General features: G+C 44.3%; 2 protein-coding genes across 2 annotated transcripts in view; one reads left to right on the plus strand and one right to left on the minus strand.

Annotated features, from left to right (window-relative positions):
* LOC119941270 overlaps positions 1 to 21,325 on the minus strand; it is a 147,656-nt gene that overhangs the window by 116,156 nt on the left and 10,175 nt on the right. The gene's annotated exons all lie outside the window — the stretch shown is intronic.
* The window catches only part of TNFSF11 (TNF superfamily member 11), a 55,533-nt gene that overhangs the window by 32,634 nt on the left and 1,574 nt on the right, over positions 1 to 21,325 (plus strand). Inside the window, exons 4-5 of the mRNA XM_038762210.1 lie at positions 10,806 to 10,851; positions 10,930 to 11,028. Coding sequence (XP_038618138.1) covers positions 10,806 to 10,851; positions 10,930 to 11,028 — 145 coding nt within the window. The remainder of the gene's footprint in view (positions 1 to 10,805; positions 10,852 to 10,929; positions 11,029 to 21,325) is intronic.

Below are 21,325 nucleotides of genomic sequence, written 5' to 3' on the forward strand. Positions count from 1 at the left end.
CTTCGATAATGTGAGGGAAACAGATGATTTGCGGAAGAGCCAGAAGGATGATTAAAGAACTATAGGCTAGGATTAAGGATGAAGGCTGTTGTTGAAGAAAAGGCTGAATTCTAAAACCATTCTCTCTTAGGATCTCTTTCCGCGGTGAGATTCTGTGATGCTTATCTTTCTGTGGATTACCACACGTAGCCTCTAAAGTGGAGAGTCTGTGCTTTCTAGAGCTATGGTTTAAAACTGTCAAGTTATTCATCTTGAATATTCTTTCACAATTCTAGTTGGGAAGTTTCTCAGAAAAGTTCAACTGGTTAACCCTTGAGAAATGAATTTAAAATGCTTTTATAACCTGCCAGCAGAGTTGTTAGGCACAGCTTCATCTCTCATCCGCTTTATGGGGGAAAAACACAAACTGAGAAAAGAGGCACCCATTCATTATCTCTAAGCATCTGGATTCCTTACAGCTTGTGGCCCCGGAAAGTTTCTTGGAAAACCATAAGGAAACTGGGTTTCTGGGGCACTGATGTTCCCGAATCAAGATGTTAGTCATGCAGTGGTTTTCTAATGGGATTTGGCTGCCTTTTGGAAATTTTGGAAACTGCAATCCATCACTTATCACAATTAACTTTTTATGAAGGTGCTCTTTATGGAGGGAAGACCCACATCATTTTAACATAAAACAAACATTACCTTAATGGTTGCTTTATGACAACACATTAAGGTTGTTCAGAGTGTACGATGATCCTGATCGTATCGGGTTGAAATGGAGTAAGAGGCCAGAGGAGAAAACCGAAGGGCTCAACCTTAGTCCAGCCAGTGATACTGGGAAGGGAAAGGTGATCTTGGAGTGGAAGGGAAAATATTCTAGAGGGGCGAATATCCTGAGGAAGGAAATGCTATATCTTGGAGTGGGAATTTCATGGGTTTGCATCTTTAGGGAAGGGAGGATGTATCATCCTAGCAAGAATTTATTCCAAACAGATGAAGGGCCTGTGGGAGAGCTGGGTAGGGAAAGAGTTCCTGGGGTAAGATGTGCATCTCCTTTTGGGGATGAAGGAAGCCACCCATCCTTTGTGGGAGAAGGGGAAACATCAGTCTGGTATGAAGTCCTGGATTCTGAGGGCCGAGAGCTCGGCATTAGAGACCTTGGAATGGGAGCAAGTTCCAAAGTGGAGAGGAACTTCCTTGAGAACTGCGACCACCCTTGCGAAAGAAAGAGCTATCCCATGGGAATGTCTTCAGCGAATCTGGAGAGGGTTTGGGGTTGAAAGGAGTACCTCAAGAATTCCGTTCTTACCCACCTTCTTCCAGAGACTCATTTTTAATTTTTAACCTCACATCCACTCAATTCTTTGGAAGATGCTTTCCTGATTGTGATGAACACCCATGAGAAGTGTACAGAGGAAATCCTCATTTCCAACTTTCCCCATCTGCTCTCTTCACCCGCTACTCCTCAGCTTGCTCTTCTCGTTCGGCCCCAGTGAACGTCGGGTTCCTCTCGCTAGGTTTTTGTATGGTATTTGTTAAGCTCTTACTATGTGTCAGACATTGTGCTAAGTGCTGGGGTGAATACAAGTTAATTAGTTTAGACTCAGTCCCTGTCCCCCAGAGGGCTCACAGTCTTGATCCCCATTTTACAGATGGGGTAACTGAGACACAGAGAAGTTAACTGACCTGCCCAAAGTCACACAGGAAGCAATTGGTGGAGCTGGGATAAGAACTCAGTTCTTTGATTCCCAGAATATGTGACACTCACATAATAATTTCTAGACGGTGAGCCCGTTGTTGGGTAGGGACCGTCTCTATATGTTGCCAACTTGTACTTCCCAAGCACTTAGTACAGTGCTCTGCACACAGTAAGCGCTCAATAAATACGATTGAATGAATGAATGAATGAATAATAATAATAATAATAATAATGATGGTATTTGTTAAGCGCTTACTATGTGCAAAGCACTGTTCTAAGCGCTGGGGAGGTTACAAGGTGATCAGTCTGTCCCACGTGGGGCTCACAGTCTTAATCCCCTACAGATGAGGTAACTGGGGCACAGAGAAGTTAAGTGACTTGCCCAAAGTCACACAGCTGACAACTGGCGGAGCCGGGACTTGAACCCATGACCTCTGACTCCAAAGCCCGGGCTCTTTCCACTGAGCCACGCTGCTCATATCGTCCTTGTTCTCAAGCTGTAACCCCAGTCTGGAACTCCCTACCTCTCCAAATCCGTCAGACTACAGTTTTCCCCTTGCTCCGAGCCCTCCAAAAATCCCACCTCCTCCAGCAGGTTTTCCCTGATTAATTCTCATCACCCCAAGTCATATCGACTGTATCCTACCTGGTTGGCTTGTATCTACCCAGGGGCTTAGTACTGTGCCTGACACCTAGTAATTGTTAAACAGATACTATAAAAAAGCAACAACCGACCATGCATTTCTGGCATTTTTATGACTATCTATATCACCCTCATCATTTGACTGGGTTTATTCAATGGTACATTGCGGAAAGAGCATGTTCCTGGGAGTCAGAGGACCTGGGTTATAATCCCGGCTCCGACAGTGCTACCTGTGTGTCACCCCCCTCCTCAAAAATCTCCAGTGGTTGCCTGTCGACCTCTGTATTAAGCAAAAATGGCTCACTGTTGGCTTCAAAGCTGTCCATCACCTTGCCCCTTCTTACCTCACCTCCCTTCTTTCCTTCTCCATCCCAGCCCGCACATTCCACTCCTCCGGTGCGAACCTTCTCACTGTGCCTGTCCGGCCGTCGACCCCTGGCCCACGAACTACCTCCCTCCTCAAATCCGCCGATCACAATTCCCCCTTCAAAGCCCTACTGAAGGCTCACCTCCTCCAAGAGGCCTTCCCAGACTAAGCCCCCCTTTTCCTCAACTCCCCCTCCCCTCGCCATCGCCCCAACTTGCTCCCTTTACACCCCTCCCTTCCTCACAGCACTTGTGTATAAACGTACATATCTATAATTCTATTTATATTAATGCCTGTTTACTTGTTTTGATATGTATATATCTCTAATTCTATTTATTTATATTGATGCTATTGATGCCTGTTTACTTGTTTTGATGTCTGTCTCCCCCCGTCTAGACTGTAAGCCCTTTGTGAGCAGGGATTGTCTCTATTGCTGAATTGTACTTTCCAAGCACTTAGTACAGTGCTCTGCACACAATAAGCACTCAATAAATACAACTGAATGAATGAATTAGTTACCTGTTGTGTAGCCAGTAGCTTCGACCACCCTTGTTCAGATGACCCATTGTCATGGATCCAAGTGACTTACTGAGTTAAACCTCTGATTGGAAACTCAGAATTCAAATTCCAGCTCTCCCTCTGTTATCCTGAGAGATTAATATTCCCGGGCCTCAGTTTCCTCCTTAGGGATCGAAACAGTTTATCAAAGCAGCTAGGAATTAATATGACTTTGGCTGTTTGTTTATTTTAAAAAGGAATTAATAATAATAACAATAATGATGGTATTTGCTAAGCGCTTACTATGTGCAAAGCACTGTTCTAAGTGCTGGGTATTAGTGGCCTTAGTACAGTGCTCTGCACATAGTAAGCGCTCAATAAAAGATGTTGATTGGTAGCACTCATATGCCAATTTGGAACAAAATCATATTAGGGTACTCTTGTCACTATGTTTTTTTCAGTGGTATCTATATCTATTTATATACATATAATCTATATCCTATTTCATAGGGGCCTGAAGTTCTCAAGCATTGACTTCATTCCTTCAGTCATGTTTATAGAGTGCTTACTGTGTGCAGAGCACTGTACTAAGCGCTTGGGATAGTACAATTCAACAATAAATATACACATTCCCTGCACATAGTGAGCTTACAGTCTAAAGGGCTAGATAAGGCTATTTTTTGTGTACTTCATTATCAGAGGACAAACTTTGGCGCTGTCATAACACTCCCGATGGTAAGCAATTACTACGTTCTAAGCGCTGGGATAGAAACAAGTTAATCAGGTTGGGAACAGACCCTGTCCCACATGGGGGTCACGGTCTAAGTAGGAGGGAGTACGATTCAGGAGTGGATGAGAGTTCCCAAAGCTTGCTTGGACATGAAGTTACTGAGAGGGTTAGGCTACAACTGAAGGTATTTTTTCCCCCCTAACAATTATTAAAAAAGTCACGTTACTCGAGTCAGAAAATGAATCAATCGTAGTTGAACATTTAGTACGATTCCCCCCCCCCCCTCCCCAATTTGCAGACAAGGCACAGTGAAGGTCAGCGAGTTACCTAAGGCCACACAGCAGAAACGTATCAGAGTTGGGGATTAGAAACCAGGTCCTTTAACTCGCATGCCCGTGCTATTTCCACTTGAGAATTTCCATTTGAGAATCAGTATTATGGTAATGTGGTATCATTAAGGAAATGCCAACATTGCACTTGTGACAAAGTGCAGGAACCCAGCACTTTAGCTGACAACCGGGTGTGGAATCCTCATTCAGATATCTACATCTATTCCGAGATCAGATATCTATTCAATAGGTGTCTATCCAGCTGCTTTCTCAGCATTGCGGAGGGAGGGAGCCAACTGAGGCATGGCCTGCAACTGGTAGATGTGGATTCAGCTTTTGTCCCTCTGTTTCCCATTGATGGGAATACCATGGACCGCTGAGTCTTAAGATCACACAAGGATTTCAGACTATTCAATATAATTTCGTTCGGCTCATACTAAATGTTCAACTACCATTGATTCATTTTCTGACTCGAGTAACGTGCCTTTTTTTATAATTGTTAGAGGGGGAAAAAAATACCTTCAGTGGTAGCCTGACCCTCTCAGTAACTTCATCTAAAGTTCATGTCCAAGCAAGCTTCGGGAACTCTCATCCACTCCTGAAATGGAAGTTTGCCGACTTCGTTTTGGAACAACGTAGTCTGAATGGGAGAGCTTACAACTTCAACATTTAAACCACCGCAAGCAAGTTCCCGTGGCTTTGCAAAAGCGGGGCTTTTAAATGAAAGTTTGTGCAGATGCCTATTTATATAATAATACGTAGCCAAACCTTTAAAATCTATATCCTATTTCATAGGGGCCTGAAGTTCTCAAGCATTGACTTGGTTCAGTCCTTCAGTCATGTTTATCGAGTGTTTATTGTGTGCAGAGCACTGTACTAAGCGCTTGGGATAGTGCAATTCAACAATAAATATACACATTCCCTGCACACAGTGAGCTTACAGTCTAAAGGGCTACATAAGGCTATGTTTTGTGTACTTCATTATTTGAGGACAAACTTTGGCGCTGTCATAACACTCCCGATGGTAAGAAGATTCATAGCACAGGCTAGAGAAGCGGTGTGGCTCAGTGGAAAGAGCCCGGGCTTTGGACTCAGAGGTCATGGGTTCAAATCCCGGCTCCGCCAATTGTCAGCTGGGTGACTCTGGGCAAGTCACTTCACTTCTCTGGGCCTCAGTTACCACATCTGGAAAATGGGGATGAAGACTGTGAGCCCCCCGTGGGACAACCTGATCACCCTGCAAGCTCCCCAGCGTTTAGAACAGTGCTTTGCACATAGTAAGCGCTTAAGAAATGCCATCGTTATTATTATTACGAAGCGGGGCGCCATAGTGAAAATGAAATACCAAGGAAAAGCAAACTAAAGGAGCCAGCCTACATAAGAGCACTAATGTATTATAAATGAGAAGAACCTTATCGAATACCAGATGGAAGAAAGTGGTTCTTACTCTGTAAACTATCTGGAAAAAATGTGTTTTTAAAAGGAAACCCTGCAAAGATTCTTTACATCTCAAAGCTGCCTTAAGATGGCAGCATGTGAGAAGGTTGCAGTTTTCTGCCTTCGCTGCTCTTTTCAGTGCCTGCCTGTCTGTAATGCATTCTTCTTCTCCTTTCAAGAGTTAAATGGAAACTATCTTCGTCAGAAACAAGAAGCATAAATGCGGGATGGACTGGTAACCTCCTGATAGCATTATCAAATCAGCTGGACATCCACTCCAGAGGCGACGCTTCCCATCACACGCAATTTTCAGTCTTCCACAGAGCAGTGAATGGCTGAAAAATCAGCTGCAATTCAAAAACAAATCTAGACTGCAGGTATTATTGGACGGAAGGCCATTGTGTAGTTAGGAGGCTCTCAGCCAAGCAAGAGAGGGTGTGTTGTTTGCCTGGCTTTGTGGAATATGGCTTCTCAAATTGGAAACAGTCCCTTGATTTCTGCCGGGGGCTGTCCCCAGGCTAGGTTTCAAAGCTGCCCACTGTATTTTACGGAAATCTATGGGAATGAGGGATGGGGTTGGCAATATGTAATTGCCAGGACGGTTGGTCCTGGAAATTCAAATGAGGATAGATGACAAAGATTTTTTTTTCCCTAAGGCGAGTTGCTTGTAAAAAGCAACATGGCGTCACGGATAGAGCACGGGCCTGGGCGGTTCTAATCCCGGTTCTGCCCCTTAATAATAATAATAATGATAATGATGGCATTTGTGCCCCTTGTCTTCTGTGTGATCATGGGCAAGTCACTTAACTTCTCTGTGCCTCTGTTACCTCATCTGTAAAATGGGGATTGAGACTGTGAGCCCCACGTGGGACAGGGACCGTGTCCGACCCGATTTGCTCGTATCCACCCCAGCGCTTAGTACAGTGCCTTGGACATGGTACGTGCTTAACAAGTACGATAAAAATAAAAAATAAAAAGAACGGTGTTGGGGATTTGCTTAAAGAAGATCCTACCCAAAGACAAGAGAAGGAGAGCCTGAAATAAGCGAATCTGGGGTAGAAAGAGCTCACTGGGGATCTCAAATATTCCCAGAACTGAATTTAATGGGAAAAGAGAAATACTGGTCTGCTGAGCCAGGGGAAAAGCAAAGCCTGCTAGCAAAGAGTTCGTTCAATCAGTCATATTTATTGAGTGCTTACTATTCATTCAAACGTATTTATTGAGCTCTTACTGGGTGCAAAGCACTGTAGTAAGCACTTGTACTACAGAGAAGCAGCGTGGCTCAGTGGAAAGAGCCTGGGCTTTGGAGTCAGAGGTCATGGATTCAAATCCCAGCTCCCCCAATTGTCAGCTGTGTGACTTTGGGCAAGTCACTTCACTTCTCTGTGCCTCAGTTACCTCATCTGTAAAATGGGGATTAAGACTGTGAGCCCAATTTGGGACAACCTGATCACCTTGTAACTTCCCCAGCGCTTAGAACAGTGCTTTGCACATAGTAAGCGCTTAATAAATGTCATTATTATTATTATTGTACTAAGTGCTTACTATGTGCCAAGCACTGTTCTAAGTGCAGAGTTGGTAGACATGGTCCCTGCTCACAACGAGCTTACAGTCTGAGGGGGAAAGGGGAGGCAGACATTAATACGAATGAATGGATTACAGATCTGTACATAAGGGCTGTGGAGCTGAGGGAGGAGTGAATAAAGGGAACAAATTCAAGTGGAAGGGTGATGCAGAAGAAAATGGGAAAAGAAGAAATGAGAGATTACTCAGGGAAGGTCTCTTGAAGGAGGTGTGCCTTCAGTAAAGCTTTGCGGGTGGGTAGAGTGAATGTCTGTCAGATATGAAAAGGGAGGGCGTTACAGGCCCAAGGCAGGATAAGTTTGAGAGGTCAGCAAGATAGATGATATGGTATTTGATAAACACTTAAAACGATAGATGATAGATGGTACAGTGAGTAACTACTGGCATTAGAGGAGCGAAGTACGCGGGCTGGGTTGGAATAGGAGAGTAGCGAGTTGAGGGAGAAGGGGGCAAGCAGATTGAGTGCTTTAAAGCCAATGGTGAGGAGTTTTTGTCTGATGCAAAGGTGGATGGGCAACCACTGGAGATTCTTGAGGACTGGGGAAAAATGGCCTGAACATTTTTGAAGAAAAATGATCCAGGCAGCAGACTGAAGTATGGACTGGAGTGGGGAGAGACAGGAGGCTGCGGGGTGAGCAAAGGAGGCTGAAACAGTAATCAAGGAGGAGAGGATTATCGTGATGGCAGTTTGGATGGAGGGGAGAGGGTGGATTTTAGCAACTTTGTGAATGTCGAACCAACAGGATTTAGTGATAGATTGAATATGTGGGTTGAATGAGAGAGGAGTCAAGGGTAACGCCGAGCCTACTGGCTTGTGAGACAGGAAGTGTGGTGGTGATGTCTGTAATGATGGGGATGAGGGGAAGGACAGGGTTTGGGTGGGAAGATAAAGAGTTCTTTTTTGGGACATGTAAATTTGAGGTGTCGGCAGGACCATCAAGTAGAGATGACCTGAAGGCAGAAGGAAATGAGGAACAGCAGAGAAGGAGAGAGGTCAGGGCTGAAGATTTAGATTTGGGAATCATCCTCATAGAGGACTGTAATTGAAACCATGGAGGAGATGAGTTTGCTATGGGGGGGGGGGGTGTTGATGGAAAATAGAAGGAGACTCAGAACTGATCTTACGTTTGACCTTGGGCAACTCACTTAACTTCTCTGTGCCTCAGTTTCCTTATCTGTATGATAACATAGATGCTGAGTCTATGGGCAGTTTGAGGCAGGGACTATGTCCAACCTGATTATCTTGCATCTAACCCTGATCTTAGCTCAGTGCTTGGCCCGTTTTAAGTGCTTAGCAAATACCATCATTATTATTATTATTGCATTATCTGGGACTATTCCTCTCAACCTAAATTAATATTAAACCAAAAATTATATGCTCTAGGTTATGTGGCTTTGGAGAGCATACTTAACTCTCTGGACTCTCAAACTGCACTCAGAGGATATGGTGAAATTTTCAACAGCAAATCCACGCAATTATTTTTCCTCTGGAAATTATGAAATACTGATTTCAGCCTCACATTCTGACCAGAGAATGCCTTTTAGAAATCAGGACGTTATTTTTTGGTGTTCAGTTGATTCGGCTACTACAATATCTATTTAACTTACAGTATATATGTTCAGGCCTGCGAGAATGCAGTTACCCAGTGCTGGCGGTTACTAAGTAACCTGGTCTGATTACCAGGGGTCATAAACACACATGAAGCTCACTGTCCTGTGGTTTCCCCAGATAACGAATAAAATGTGACATTTAGAAATGTGGTTGGCTTTCTTTCTTTTCTTTTGCTCTGGAGAGATAATAGAAGCTACAGAATGAACAGCAATGAAGGGCGATGTTATGATCTTGCTGCAGTACACATTAGGTAGAAGACTTTTTTTCAAAGCGGACTTTCTCTTTGTCTCTGTGTATGTCTCTTTCTCCCAAGAGAAACCCAACAGCCTAGGACTCTCTTTTCTCAGGCACCTGGTGGATCTTGAGAGCTGGTTTCAGATGACCTGTATTGTGTGGGGGTCGGAGGGGTGAGACTAGCCTGTAAGCTCACTGTGGGCAGGGAATGTGTCTGTTTATTGTTCTGTTGTACTCTCCTAAGCACTTCATACAGTGCTCTGCACACAGTAAGTGCTCAGTAAATACGATTGAATAAATGAACGAATGGGTGGGGTCTGCTTGTCTTGATCCAGGTTGTTGGCCATGTGTAGACCTTCTCTGGGTCCCTGCCAGCTTGTCACACTAATGAAAGTACTTTAAAAAGCATTTTCTTTCGCTTTCAAAATGATCACGTATTCCGATTATTTTCCAGTTCAATCACCTCTCCGTTTGTGTGTCTGCCATCTTTGTCAGGCAGGCAGAAGCGGGCTGCAGTTGCACCGCTCTGCGCTTCCTGACATCGGGGCTCCAGGGTTTGTGGGATGGATCCTGAAGTCACGGCACTTCCCTTCCGCAATTCCCGGGGGGAGAGGGCCTGTCTTCTGGAGGGGGGAGATGGGCGGGCCAATCAATCAATAAATGGTATTGAGTGCTCACTATGTGTGGCGCGCTGTACTAAGTGCTTGGGTGAGTACAACAGAATTAAACGCGTGCCCACTGAATCATGGGTGAGTTGTGACTATTTTGGCCAACGGGAGTCCTAACTGAAGCCCAAGATGTTGCTTCTCTTGTGTTTTTCTTAATTTGCCTGGCCATATCTTTCCCAATGGGTGTGTTTCCCCTCTGCCCTCATCCCACCCACTCTGAGGCTGTGAGCCCCTTCTGGGCAAATTGCACCGTCTAATTCATGACTTTTCCTCAGCTTTGCTTGCTTAACAAATACAATAAATATGGACAATCCGTTTTTCATTGTACGGTCAGTTCTCCTTTAGTGTAATAGTTGTGTTCGTTTCTTCTTTTTTCATTCATTCATTCATATTTATTGAGCACTTACTGTTTGCAGAGCAGTGTACTAAGCGCTTGGGAGGTACAAGTTGGCAAAATATAGAGACGGTCTCTATATATCTCTGTACGGTCTCTTCTTCCATTACATCTACTCGTGCTTGTTTGTGGATTGCATTATACTTGGCAACATATAGAGACGGTCTCTATATATCTCTATATGGTCTCTTCTTCATCTACTCGTGCATGTTTGTGGATTGCATTATACTTGGCAACATATAGAGACGGTCTCTATATATCTCTGTACGGTCTCTTCTTCCATTACATCTACTCGTGCGTGTTTGTGGATTGCATTTTACCCAAACAGTCATCCTTTGTGGGAAAAGCATTCCCTCATTCTTCCGTGGTGTTCCATCCAAAGTGCTTATTGAAAACTTGCTCTACGGGAGAACTTATTCCCTGTTTAAATCATGCCCTGTTTTATCAACTGCAATGTTTCTACTATCTGAAGGATATCTCCTGGGGTGAATTCATCCAACCATTGACATAATGCCTCATCGAATTTTAATAAGAATAAGTGCATGACCACTAGTATAAAATGTCTTGCAGAAAATGTAAGCATGCCCTCAGCTGCATTTTTAAGCCATTTATTTTATTTTCACTTTAGGAACTGCAGCATATTGTTGGGAAAGAGCATACAAAAGCCGAAAAAGGTAAGCCCTGGTCAGTGTAGATATTTGAAATCCTGGTGGATCTGTGCTGTGAGCTAACATGACTTCTCTCATCTCCAGCAATAATGGAAGGTTCGTGGTTAGATCTGGCCAGGATAAGCAAACCTGAGCAACAGGCGTTTGCCCATCTCACTATAAATGGCACTAATATTCCCTCAGGTAAGTTCTGCTTGAATTCAGCCAAACCATTCTGTCCAAATTATCTTCATAAATCAGTGGGAGAAACTTAAACCTTCCTGTTACTATACAATTGAGAACTCTGTCTCTTCCCTTGAAAAGATAGATAATTCGCCTTTAAAGGGTGGCAACCTCTCCAACCCAACTTTCTCAGAAGTGAAATGATTCTCCGTTTCGCCAGAAAATACGTTAGAGGTCTTTGCGTTTTATCACACAAATAGAGAGGACCCCCGGACCTTGGTTTATTAAGATACCTTATTTTTAACATCTGTTTTATAGTAAATAGCAATATATACATCCCTCTTGACTGAAGGAATCAGGTAAAGACTAAAACTGCAACTCTGACAGATTATTTAGCACCGATTGCAAACATTTCATCTTCAGGTTGATGTTTTATAAGAAATTCATTTCAATCGTTTTTTCTGCACGCTTACTGTGTGCAGAGCACTGTATCTAACACTTTCCACCACCTCACTGTCCTCTGATAAACAGAACAGTAGAAACTCAGATGGCTTCTGTCATCATTTCACATCTGAAAACACATGCTTTTTAACCAACGAAAATTCTGAAATACCAAGGAGAATTAACCTGTGAATGGTATTATGAAAAGGAAATAAAAATTGCCGGTTCCTATTTGGTTAAATCCACCCTCCGACCCCCTCCCCTCATCACACACTTCAGGATTCCTTGGAGGCTTATTAAAGAAAGAACTTTGGTTTTCGTCCACCGCCTTCTTTCCGAGAGTATAAATCGCTCCAGGACATTGCTCCTGAAATACCTCCTGTCAATCAAAGTCATAGAAACGGTTGCATTATGTGTCATATCTGCTCAAGTTCCCACTCCTTCAAAAGGAAATAGCTTTCTTGAGTCCTGCTGATGGGTTGGTTTTCTGCTGTTGTGTTTATAATAAGAATGCCATTATTATTGTTTCAGTAATCACTGTTATGAGTAATTTTTGTTAGCAACGACAATGACCGTGGTATGTCCGTGTGCCAAGTGAGTGCCATGGTCTGCGTGAAGTGCATTAGAGCCTCCAGCAGATGCCCAGGACGTACGCCCTTCCAATGAGGGGCTTTCATTCTAGGTAGGGAGAGTCAAGCGGCATCGCTGCCGTCAAAAACAGCCACCCGTCCGTGCTGTTGACGAGATGACACCTTTGTGAAGGAGAGCCAGGGCCTGAGTGAAAGGAGGAGGCATTGCCATATAAAATCAGAATCCTGAGCCGTAGTTACGTTCATTTTCTTGAGTTCTAAACTGTAGGGAATTTCTCAGAAGAGTTTGTAACGCATGCCAGTAAAACGACAGTTTGCGAATGCTGTTTTTGCCAGTAATGAGCTCTCCTAGGAATACATCTGTCAGAGAGGAAGGCTACTGTAATCAGGAAGGCTAGCCTTTGGCTATTCTTTTTGGCTACTATATGATGAGGCTCCTTCTTCACCTGCTGTATTTAGGAATAATAGAACCTTTTCGACTTAGTCTCCTTATTCTCAGGAACAAGTTAAGCTCATAGACCACACAATTTCAGTCACAAGTAAAATTTACAGTCATTTTTAAAGACAAAGGTGATCCTTGCTCTTCTCACTCACAGCTCTGGATTCTGTTTTGATTTTACTCCTGGGACAACTGTTGGGATTTTTCACTGATAGCCAATCTAGCTGCTGTGTATTTCATTAAACAATAATAACTTGTTTATTTATAGGACTTAGCTACATGCGAGCGAGTCTCTCACGCTCAGTTCTGCTTCTCTCAGCCCTTCCTGTCTCTCTGGAACTTTCCTTCCTAAAGGTACACTATCCTCACATTGTCTATTTCCCCCAAGTTGTCAGGGGCCACCAAGTCAGAAATACAGCTTATCTCACTCTAATAATCACATTTCCTCTTCACTTTGAGTTAAAAACTTTAACATTAAGGCATAAATGTGTTTCACATGTTTTCTCTTCACTTTGAGTTAAAAACTTTAACATTAAGGTGTAAATGTGTTTCAAATGTGAAAAATACTGGTCTTGGTTCAGAGCTCTTTTAATGGTGTCTGTAACAAAGATTTCACACTCAAGTCTTTGAATCTGATTAATCGTGACTGTGGATATTTAGTAAATGCTCACCTATTCAAATGTCTGAGATCTGATTTTTTTTTCCAAGATGAACAAATACCATCCATTTTCTGCAATGCAAGGACCCTTAGCCAGTAAACTAGGAATTAATTGGGTCCCACTTAAGCCCAGAGCTGTGGAAGGAAAGGACCCCACGATTCCATTTTTACCCAGCAAGTAGGAAGTGTTACCAAAATGCCCACTGACTTTCAAATATGCCAAAAACATGAATTAATCAAATCAGGTTAGCCCCAGTCATTTTGTCTATTTCGAGCGTTTACCGGAGGGATTTCCACAATCCTGAAGTTATGCTGATATAAAACTATCGCAGAATTTACAGCATCGTAAATCTCCTGTGTTTTCAGGGCAAGACTAAGATTTTACCAACCTTCCAAAATAAGTGAAAACATTTTTGTGAACAAATTTGATTTTTATCTAGATTGATTTTAAAAGCCTCACTCAGTAAATGTTTAGTAATTTGCTCTGATTGAAGACAGTTCTTTGTGGGGGCTGTTTGGACATAGGGAATTTAAAATGAGTGTAGTGAATAACAGGCATCAACTGTGTGTAGTTTTGCTCTGATGCCTCTTCTTGGCAGTTTGATTTTAACGGCATATCAAGCAGAAGTCTCTTTGGCAAGGGCAGTGGTGTTCCAATAAATCAGTACAATTTCTCTTGCTTTTCTGGATGGACTATTAGGTCTATTTTCTGAATTAACAGACTTTGCGGTGCAGAAAATTAGGGTTTGCCCCCTTTTTTTCTTGACCAGTGCTCCCTCCAGACGATTATATCCTGTTCCTTTAGTTGGCAGCGAGCGCTCAGTGCCCTAAAGGAATATTTCAGCCCTACAGTACCAAGATAAAACTAAATATGGGTGTACTGCAGTCAGGAGGTTTCCCACAAGGCTACAGGGAGCAGAAGAAGGTCCCAGCTGGCTTTTGGCATCGATAAATTTACGGCCACTCGGAGGGATTTGCTGGATCCTCTTTCCCCTCCAACAAACCCAGCTGGAATTTGTTGCTGATGAATAGCTGTGGCCCCATCCGACTTCTGCTTAGGTGGAATACCAGTAATGCCAACAGGGCAGTGGGATGGACTGAGGCGATCAGGTCACTGATTAGGCCTTGTAAGGTAAACCGAGGGATCCGTCTTTAGCTCTGAGGCGTTCCCAAGGCTTTTCATAGCACAAATGGTGGGCTCCAATACCTCTCTGAGCCTCAGTGTCAGGCTTCAGCATCTGCAGAAACTTGTTGCGTGGCCAGGGAGATGCTGGGACATCCCGCTGTCACCCTTATGTGCTCTAAAGCAGGGTGGATCTGCCCACCACTGACAGTCATATTTATGGAGCGCTTTCTGTGTGCAGAGCACTGTACTAAGCACTTGGGAGAGTACACTATAACAATAAACAGACACATTCCCTGACTCCAGCGAGCTTAAAATCCAGGCTGGGATTCCTGGCGGGTGCTGAGGCGAGGGGAGAAGAGGGCTGTATTTCCACCAACCTCTCGCCCACGTCCTGTCTCTGGCCTGGAAAACCCTCCTTCTTCATATCCGACAGTTCCTCTCCCCACCTTCAAAGCATTATTGAAGGTATATCTACTCCAGGAGGCCTTCCCTGACTAAGCTGGGAGCCACTTGGGGGGCGACGGGGGAGATGAATGTGAAAGATGAAGAAGAGGGTTCAAAGCTATTACGCATTACGGGTCGGGGATGTGTCTGTTTATTGTCAACCGCTTAATACGGTGCTCTGCACACAGGAAGCGCTCAATAAATACGACTGAATGAATGAAGCTGGCCAGAGATCGGGTCCAGAGTTGGGTAGGGGGGGTGGCGGGGAAATGGTAAATCAACTTCTGGCCGCAGGGCACTGCCGGGATTTAGGTGTCCGGCTGCTGAGGGCACAGGCGGGATCCCGGGAATTCTTGGAGCTACAAGAAGAGCTTACCTCATCCCGATCCAACCCAGTCATCCCACGCTAGAGCTAAACGTGTCGGTGAGGAGCTGCCTTCTCCCATATTGAGTATTTCTCAGTTGGCATGGAGTGCCAGAAAGAGTTATTTGTGATTCTCAAACATAGGTATCATATTAGTATTATTTTTAGGTGTCCCCCGCACTGATCTTCATCATCTACAGTATTTTTTGAGACCTTACTGTGTGCAGAGCACTGGAAGAAGGTTGATGGTATGGTTTCTACCCTAAAGTAGGTTACGGTCTACTGGGGAAAGATGGGTAGACCTAAACGGAGTGTCAATCAGTTAATCGTGATTATTGAGCACTTGTCTTGTGCATTCATTCATTCAATCGTATTTATTGAGCGCTTACTGTGTGCAGAGCACTGTACTAAGCGCTTGGGAAGTACAAGTTGGGCAGAACCCTGTAATAAGCACTTGGGAGAGTACAATATAACATAGTAGACATGTACTCTGCTCAAAAGGAGCTTTCAGTCTAGAGGAGGAGACAGACATTAACATAAAAAATTACAGTTATGCATAGAAATGCTGTGGGGCAGTGGGAGGGATAGTAATAATGATAATAATGGCATTTATTAAGTGCTTACTATGTGCAAAGCACTATTCTAAGCGCTGGGGAGGTTACAGGGTGATCAGGTTGTCCCACGGGGGGGCTCACAGTCTTAATCCCCATTTTCCAGATGAGGGAACTGAGGCCCAGAGAAGGGAAGTGACTTGCCCAAAGTCCCAGAGCTAAGTGGCGGAGCCGGGATTGGAACCCGTGACCTTGGACTTCAAAGCCCGAGCTCTTTCCACTGAGCCTTGCTGCTTCCCTAGGGTACAACTACAAGGGCAGTAGAGAAGGGAGCGGTGGAAGAGGAAAATGAAGGCGAAGTCTCGGAGGGCTTCTTGGAGGAGATGTGGTTTTAATAAGGCTTTGGGTGGGGGGGGAGTGATCATCTGTCAGATATGTGAGCCTGTTGTTGGGTAGGGACCGTCTCTATATGTTGCCAACTTGTACATCCCAAGCGCTTAGTACAGTGCTCCGCACACAGTAAGCGCTCAATAAATACGATTGAATGAATATGAAGTGGGAGGGCATTCATGGCCAGGGGCCGTGGGCGATATGTCAGTGGTGAGATAGTAGAAATCAAGGTACAATTAGTAGGTTGGGATTAGAGAAGCGAAGTATGGGGGGTGGGTTATAGTAAGCTCCGCCACTTGTCAGCTCTGTGACTTTGGGCAAGTCACTTCACTTCTCTGTGCCTCAGTTACCTCATCTGGAAAATGGGGATTAAGACTGTGAGCCCCCTTGGTACAACCTGATCACCTTGTAACCTCCCCAGCGCTGAGAACAGTGCTTTGCACATAGTAAGTGCTTAATAAATGCCATTATTACTATTATTATTATTATTATTATTATTATTATTATTATTATTATTCTCTAGGCCTCAGTTCCCTCATCTGTAAAATGGGGATTAAGACTGTGAGCCCCCTTGGGACAACCTGATCACCTTGTAACCTCCCCAGCGCTTAGAACAGTGCTTTGCACGTAGTAAGTGCTTAATAAATGCCATTATTATTATTATTAAGGAGAGATGTCACGATAACACAAAGGTTACTGGCTTTTGAGACGGGAAGGATGGTGGTGCTTTCTATAGTGATAGAAAATACAAATAGAGATAAACTATGAAAAGATAAATTCATTCATTCAGTCGTATTTATTGAGCGCTTACTGTGTGCAGAGCACTGCACTAAGCGCTTGGGAAGTACAAGTTGGCAACATATATAGAGACGGTCCCTACCCAACAACGGGCTCACAGTCTAGACGTCTAGAATACTAAAAGAGCTAGTATCAGTAGCTGAATGATCAGGGTGGAGGGGATTGATCTGGAATTACTCTATTTACTCTATTACTCTATTTATTTATTTTACTTGTACATATCTATTCTATTTATTTTATTTTGTTAATATGTTTGGTTTTGTTCTCTGTCTCCCCCTTCTAGACTGTGAGCCCACTGTTGGGTAGGGACCGTCTCTATGCGTTGCCAACTTGTACTTCCCAAGCGCTTAGTCCAGTGCTCTGCACACAGTAAGCGCTCAATAAATACGATTGATTGATTGATTGATTGGACTGTCTCGTAAGGAGGTGGATTTTATGTAGAACTTCCAAGGTGAGGAAGGATGTGCTCAGGCAGATGAGTGGAGAGAGTCTGTGCAGGAGAAGGACACACGGAGTCGGTCAGAAATGTAACCATCAGGAGCGAGGTACATTTGGGCGTTTAGTTTGGAAGAAGTGGAGAGGTAGAGCTGGGGTGTTGTGGGAGAAGAGAGCAGAAGGGTAAGAAGGAGAGTCTTGAAATCAATGTTCATGAGTTTGCTTGGGAGAGTAGAAGGTAGCCATTATAATAATAATAATAATAATGTTGGTATTTGTTAAGCGCTTACTATGTGCCAAGCACTGTTCTAAGCACTGGGGAGGATACAAGGTAATCAAGGTGGTCCCACGTGGGGCTCACAGTCTTCATCCCCATTTTACAGCTGAAGAAACTGAGGCCCAGAGAAGTGAAGTGACTTGCCCACAGTCACACAGCTAAGTGGCGGAGTCGGGATTAGAACCCATGACCTCTGACTCCCAAGCCCGGGCTCTTTCCACTGGGCCACGCTGCTTCTCGTGGGTTTCTGAGGAAGAACCCGCTGCACTCCGGACCGTGCTTTATTTAATGTAGCATTTATCTGGGCAGCTAAGAGTAGAATAGACAGAAGAGGGGAGAGATTGGAGGAATGGAGAGCAATATGGACACTGATGCAGTAATCCTGCCAGGATCTGAGCGGGGCTTGGACTAGGGCAGTGGTCACAAGGCTGGAGAAGATGGGATCGATCTAGGAAATACGATGGGAAATTGAAAAGACAAAATGAATACCGGAGATAAAAACGAGCAGTCAAAGATGCCACCAAGGTTGAGAGCTGAGTCATGAGTAAGGGGTGATGTTGACTGTGATAATAAAAATGTCAAGTGCTGTGCTAAATGCTGGACTTGATACACGATAATCCACATCCTGTCCTCCCTCAACTTTCCGATCACCGTAATCCACCCTACCACCCACCCTGCCTGTAGCCTTGACACGTTCCTCGACTCCTCCCTCTCATTCAGAGCATAAATTCAATCTGTCATGAAGTAACGTCTATTCTTCCTTCCCGGAATCTCTAGAATCCACCCTCTCCTCTCCATCCAAACTGCAAGCACTCATCATTTCCCGCCTTGATTACTCGCTGACCTCCCGGCATCCCGTCTCTCCCCTCACCAGTCCATACTTCACTCTGCTGCCTGAATTTTTTTCTGAAGAACTGTCCAGTTCATAGCTCCCCACTCCTCAAAAACCTCCATCGGTTGCCCATCCACCTTTTCATCAGACAGATACTCATCATCATCATCATCAATCGTATTTATTGAGCGCTTACTGTGTGCAGAGCACTGTACTAAGCGCTTGGGAAGTACAAGTTGGCAACACATAGAGACAGTCCCTACCCAACAGTGGGCTCACAGTCTAAAAGATACTCGTTCCTATAGATTTTCTCCCGCCCACCCAACCTTGTTGATTTCCTATTACAACCCAACCTGCACCCTACAGTCCTCTAAACCCCTAACTTCTCTGTGTAAGTAAGCACATAGTAAGTGCTTAATACCATAATTATTATTAATTATCTCATCTATCTTGCCCACATTCTCCCTTGGACCTAGAACTCCCTTATTCTTAATATCTGATAGTCCTGGATTCCCCCCGACTTCAAATCCCTCCTAAACTCACAACTCCTCCGAGCGGCCTTAGCGGCCAGGCTAAGTCTTTATTTCCCCTATCTGCCCTTCTCTCTGCGTAAACGGCACATTTGGCTGTTAAGCACTTTGATACTCACCCCAGCCCCACAGAACTTAGCTAAATATTCTTATCCTGTATTTCCCCTATCTGTAATCTATTTTATCTCCCCCTGTAGATGGTAGAAGGACCTGGGCTCTAATCCCAGCTCTGCCGCCTGTCCGCTGTGTGACCTTGGGCAAGGCACGTCACTTCTCTGTGCATTAGTTACCTCATCTGTAAAATGGGGATTAAGACTGTGAGCCCCATGTATGCATTGGCCTGTGTCCAACCTGATTACCTTGTATCTACCCCAGCACTTAGAACAGTCCCTGGCACATAGTAAGCACCACCTGAAAAAGCTCCGTGTGGGCAGATACCCAACTCTCTTGTATTATACTCTTCCAAGCTCTTAGTTCAGTGCTTTCTGTGCAGAGAAGGTCATGGGTTCTAATCCCGGCTCCCCCGCTTGTCTGCTGCGTGGGCGAGTCACGTCTGTTCTCTGGGCCTCGGTTCCCTCATCTGTAAAATGGGGATTGAGACTGGGAGCCCCACATGGGACTGGGACTGTGTCCAACCTGACTTGCCTGTATCCACTCCAGCGCTTAGTACGGTGCCTGGCACCTAGTGAGCACTTAATACTGAAATTATTAAATACCATTGAGTGATTGATTGAAAATCAGATTTGATGAATGAAAGGATGAGTTCAGTGTGTGCCCTCTTGAATTTGAGGTGCTGACAAGGCACCTATGTGCCTGTTTCTTGGAGGCAAGAGGGAATGCAGGATTATACAGCAGCCTGGGAAACTGAGGCAGGAGAGGTACGTATGCAGGTCAGGTTGTAGCTGGAGCTAGGAGAGTGTTCACACTCCAGGAGAGTGAGTTTGGTGTGAGACGAATAACAGAACCAGGACCTTATAGGATATCTACTGCGCAGAAGTGAGGGATGGAAGAAGGGACAGCAAAAGAGATTGAGAGGGCAGAGAAATATGGTGGGAACCAGGAGAGTCTAAGGATTTAGAAAGGTTCCAGGATATCCAATCATAAAAGGATACTCATATCGAGTATTTTGTCAATAATAACCAAATCCCAAAGGGGGGGGGCAGAGTAGGGATGAATAGAATATACTTTGCTTGTAAAGTGCCGAGTTCTATGAATGTAATGACCTTTATTGAGGCATAAGAAGCGATTTATTACATCCTCCATGGAGAAACGTTAGACGGAGTACTGTATCCTCGGCTCGCGTTGGTCCGAGTACTTACAGAACAATTATGGTTGCCCTCTGGCAAAAATTTCTCACTTTCAGACTGTGGTTGTCTCAGGTATCCTCTAAAAGTGAAAAGAAGTCCTTGCGTGACTATACAGTAACGCCCGCATCTGTACTGCTATTCCAAAGTCTGCGAAATATGTGAATAACGGTTGTACAATATCACTAAGTCGAGTGAAATACTGTCAGTGTTTTCGCCTACTCTGTTTCATCGAGCCAACTTTTCCGTTTGGTGCAGAAAAGTGTGTGAAAGGACAGGAAGAGAAAGAATAGAGGTGGTGGAGGAGAAAGAATTCATAACAAGTCCATCCAGACATATCGTGGTTTCACTGCTTTGAGAAGATCATGTTATTATATTTTTTTTTTTGTGAGGGTGGAGGGAGTTGGAATTTGTTAAGTACATACTATATGCCAGGCACTACACAAACTTCTGGGGTAGATACAAGCTAATCAGTTTGGACACAGTTCCTGTCCCACATAGAGTTCACAGTCTTCATCCCCATTTTACAGTTGAGGTGAAATACCGTCAGTGTTTTCGCCTACTCTGTTTCATCGAGCCAACTTTTCCGTTTGGTGCAGAAAAGTGTATGAAAGGACAGGAAGAGAAAGAATAGAGGTGGTGGAGGAGAAAGAATTCATAACAAGTCCATCCAGACATATCAAGGTTTCACTGCTTTGAGAAGATCATGTTATTTTTTTTTTTTTTGCGAGGGTGGAGGGGGTTCGAATTTGTTAAGTACGTACTATATGCCAGGCACTACACAAACGTCTGGGGTAGATACAAGCTAATCAGGTTGGACACAGTTCCTGTCCCACATAGAGCTCACAGTCTTCATCCCCATTTTACAGTTGAGGTGACTGAGGCACAGAGAAGTGAAGTGACTTGTCCAAAGACACACAGCAGACAAGTCATGAAGCCGGGATTAAAACCCATGACTCCCAAATCCAATCTCCATCCACTAGGCCACTCTGCTTCTCGGTTGGACCCAGGCTCTCGTTCTCTTCTTCTTCCTGCCAACCTCCTTCCGTGATGTCGGGAGGACCATCCCGGGAGGGATGCTGGATGTAGAAGGGAACGAGAAGCCGGCCATCCCAGTGCAGCTTTAGAAACCCGATTCC

This window comes from Tachyglossus aculeatus, chromosome 20 (assembly GCF_015852505.1).
Source record: "Tachyglossus aculeatus isolate mTacAcu1 chromosome 20, mTacAcu1.pri, whole genome shotgun sequence".
NCBI classification, from domain to species: Eukaryota; Metazoa; Chordata; class Mammalia; order Monotremata; family Tachyglossidae; genus Tachyglossus; species Tachyglossus aculeatus.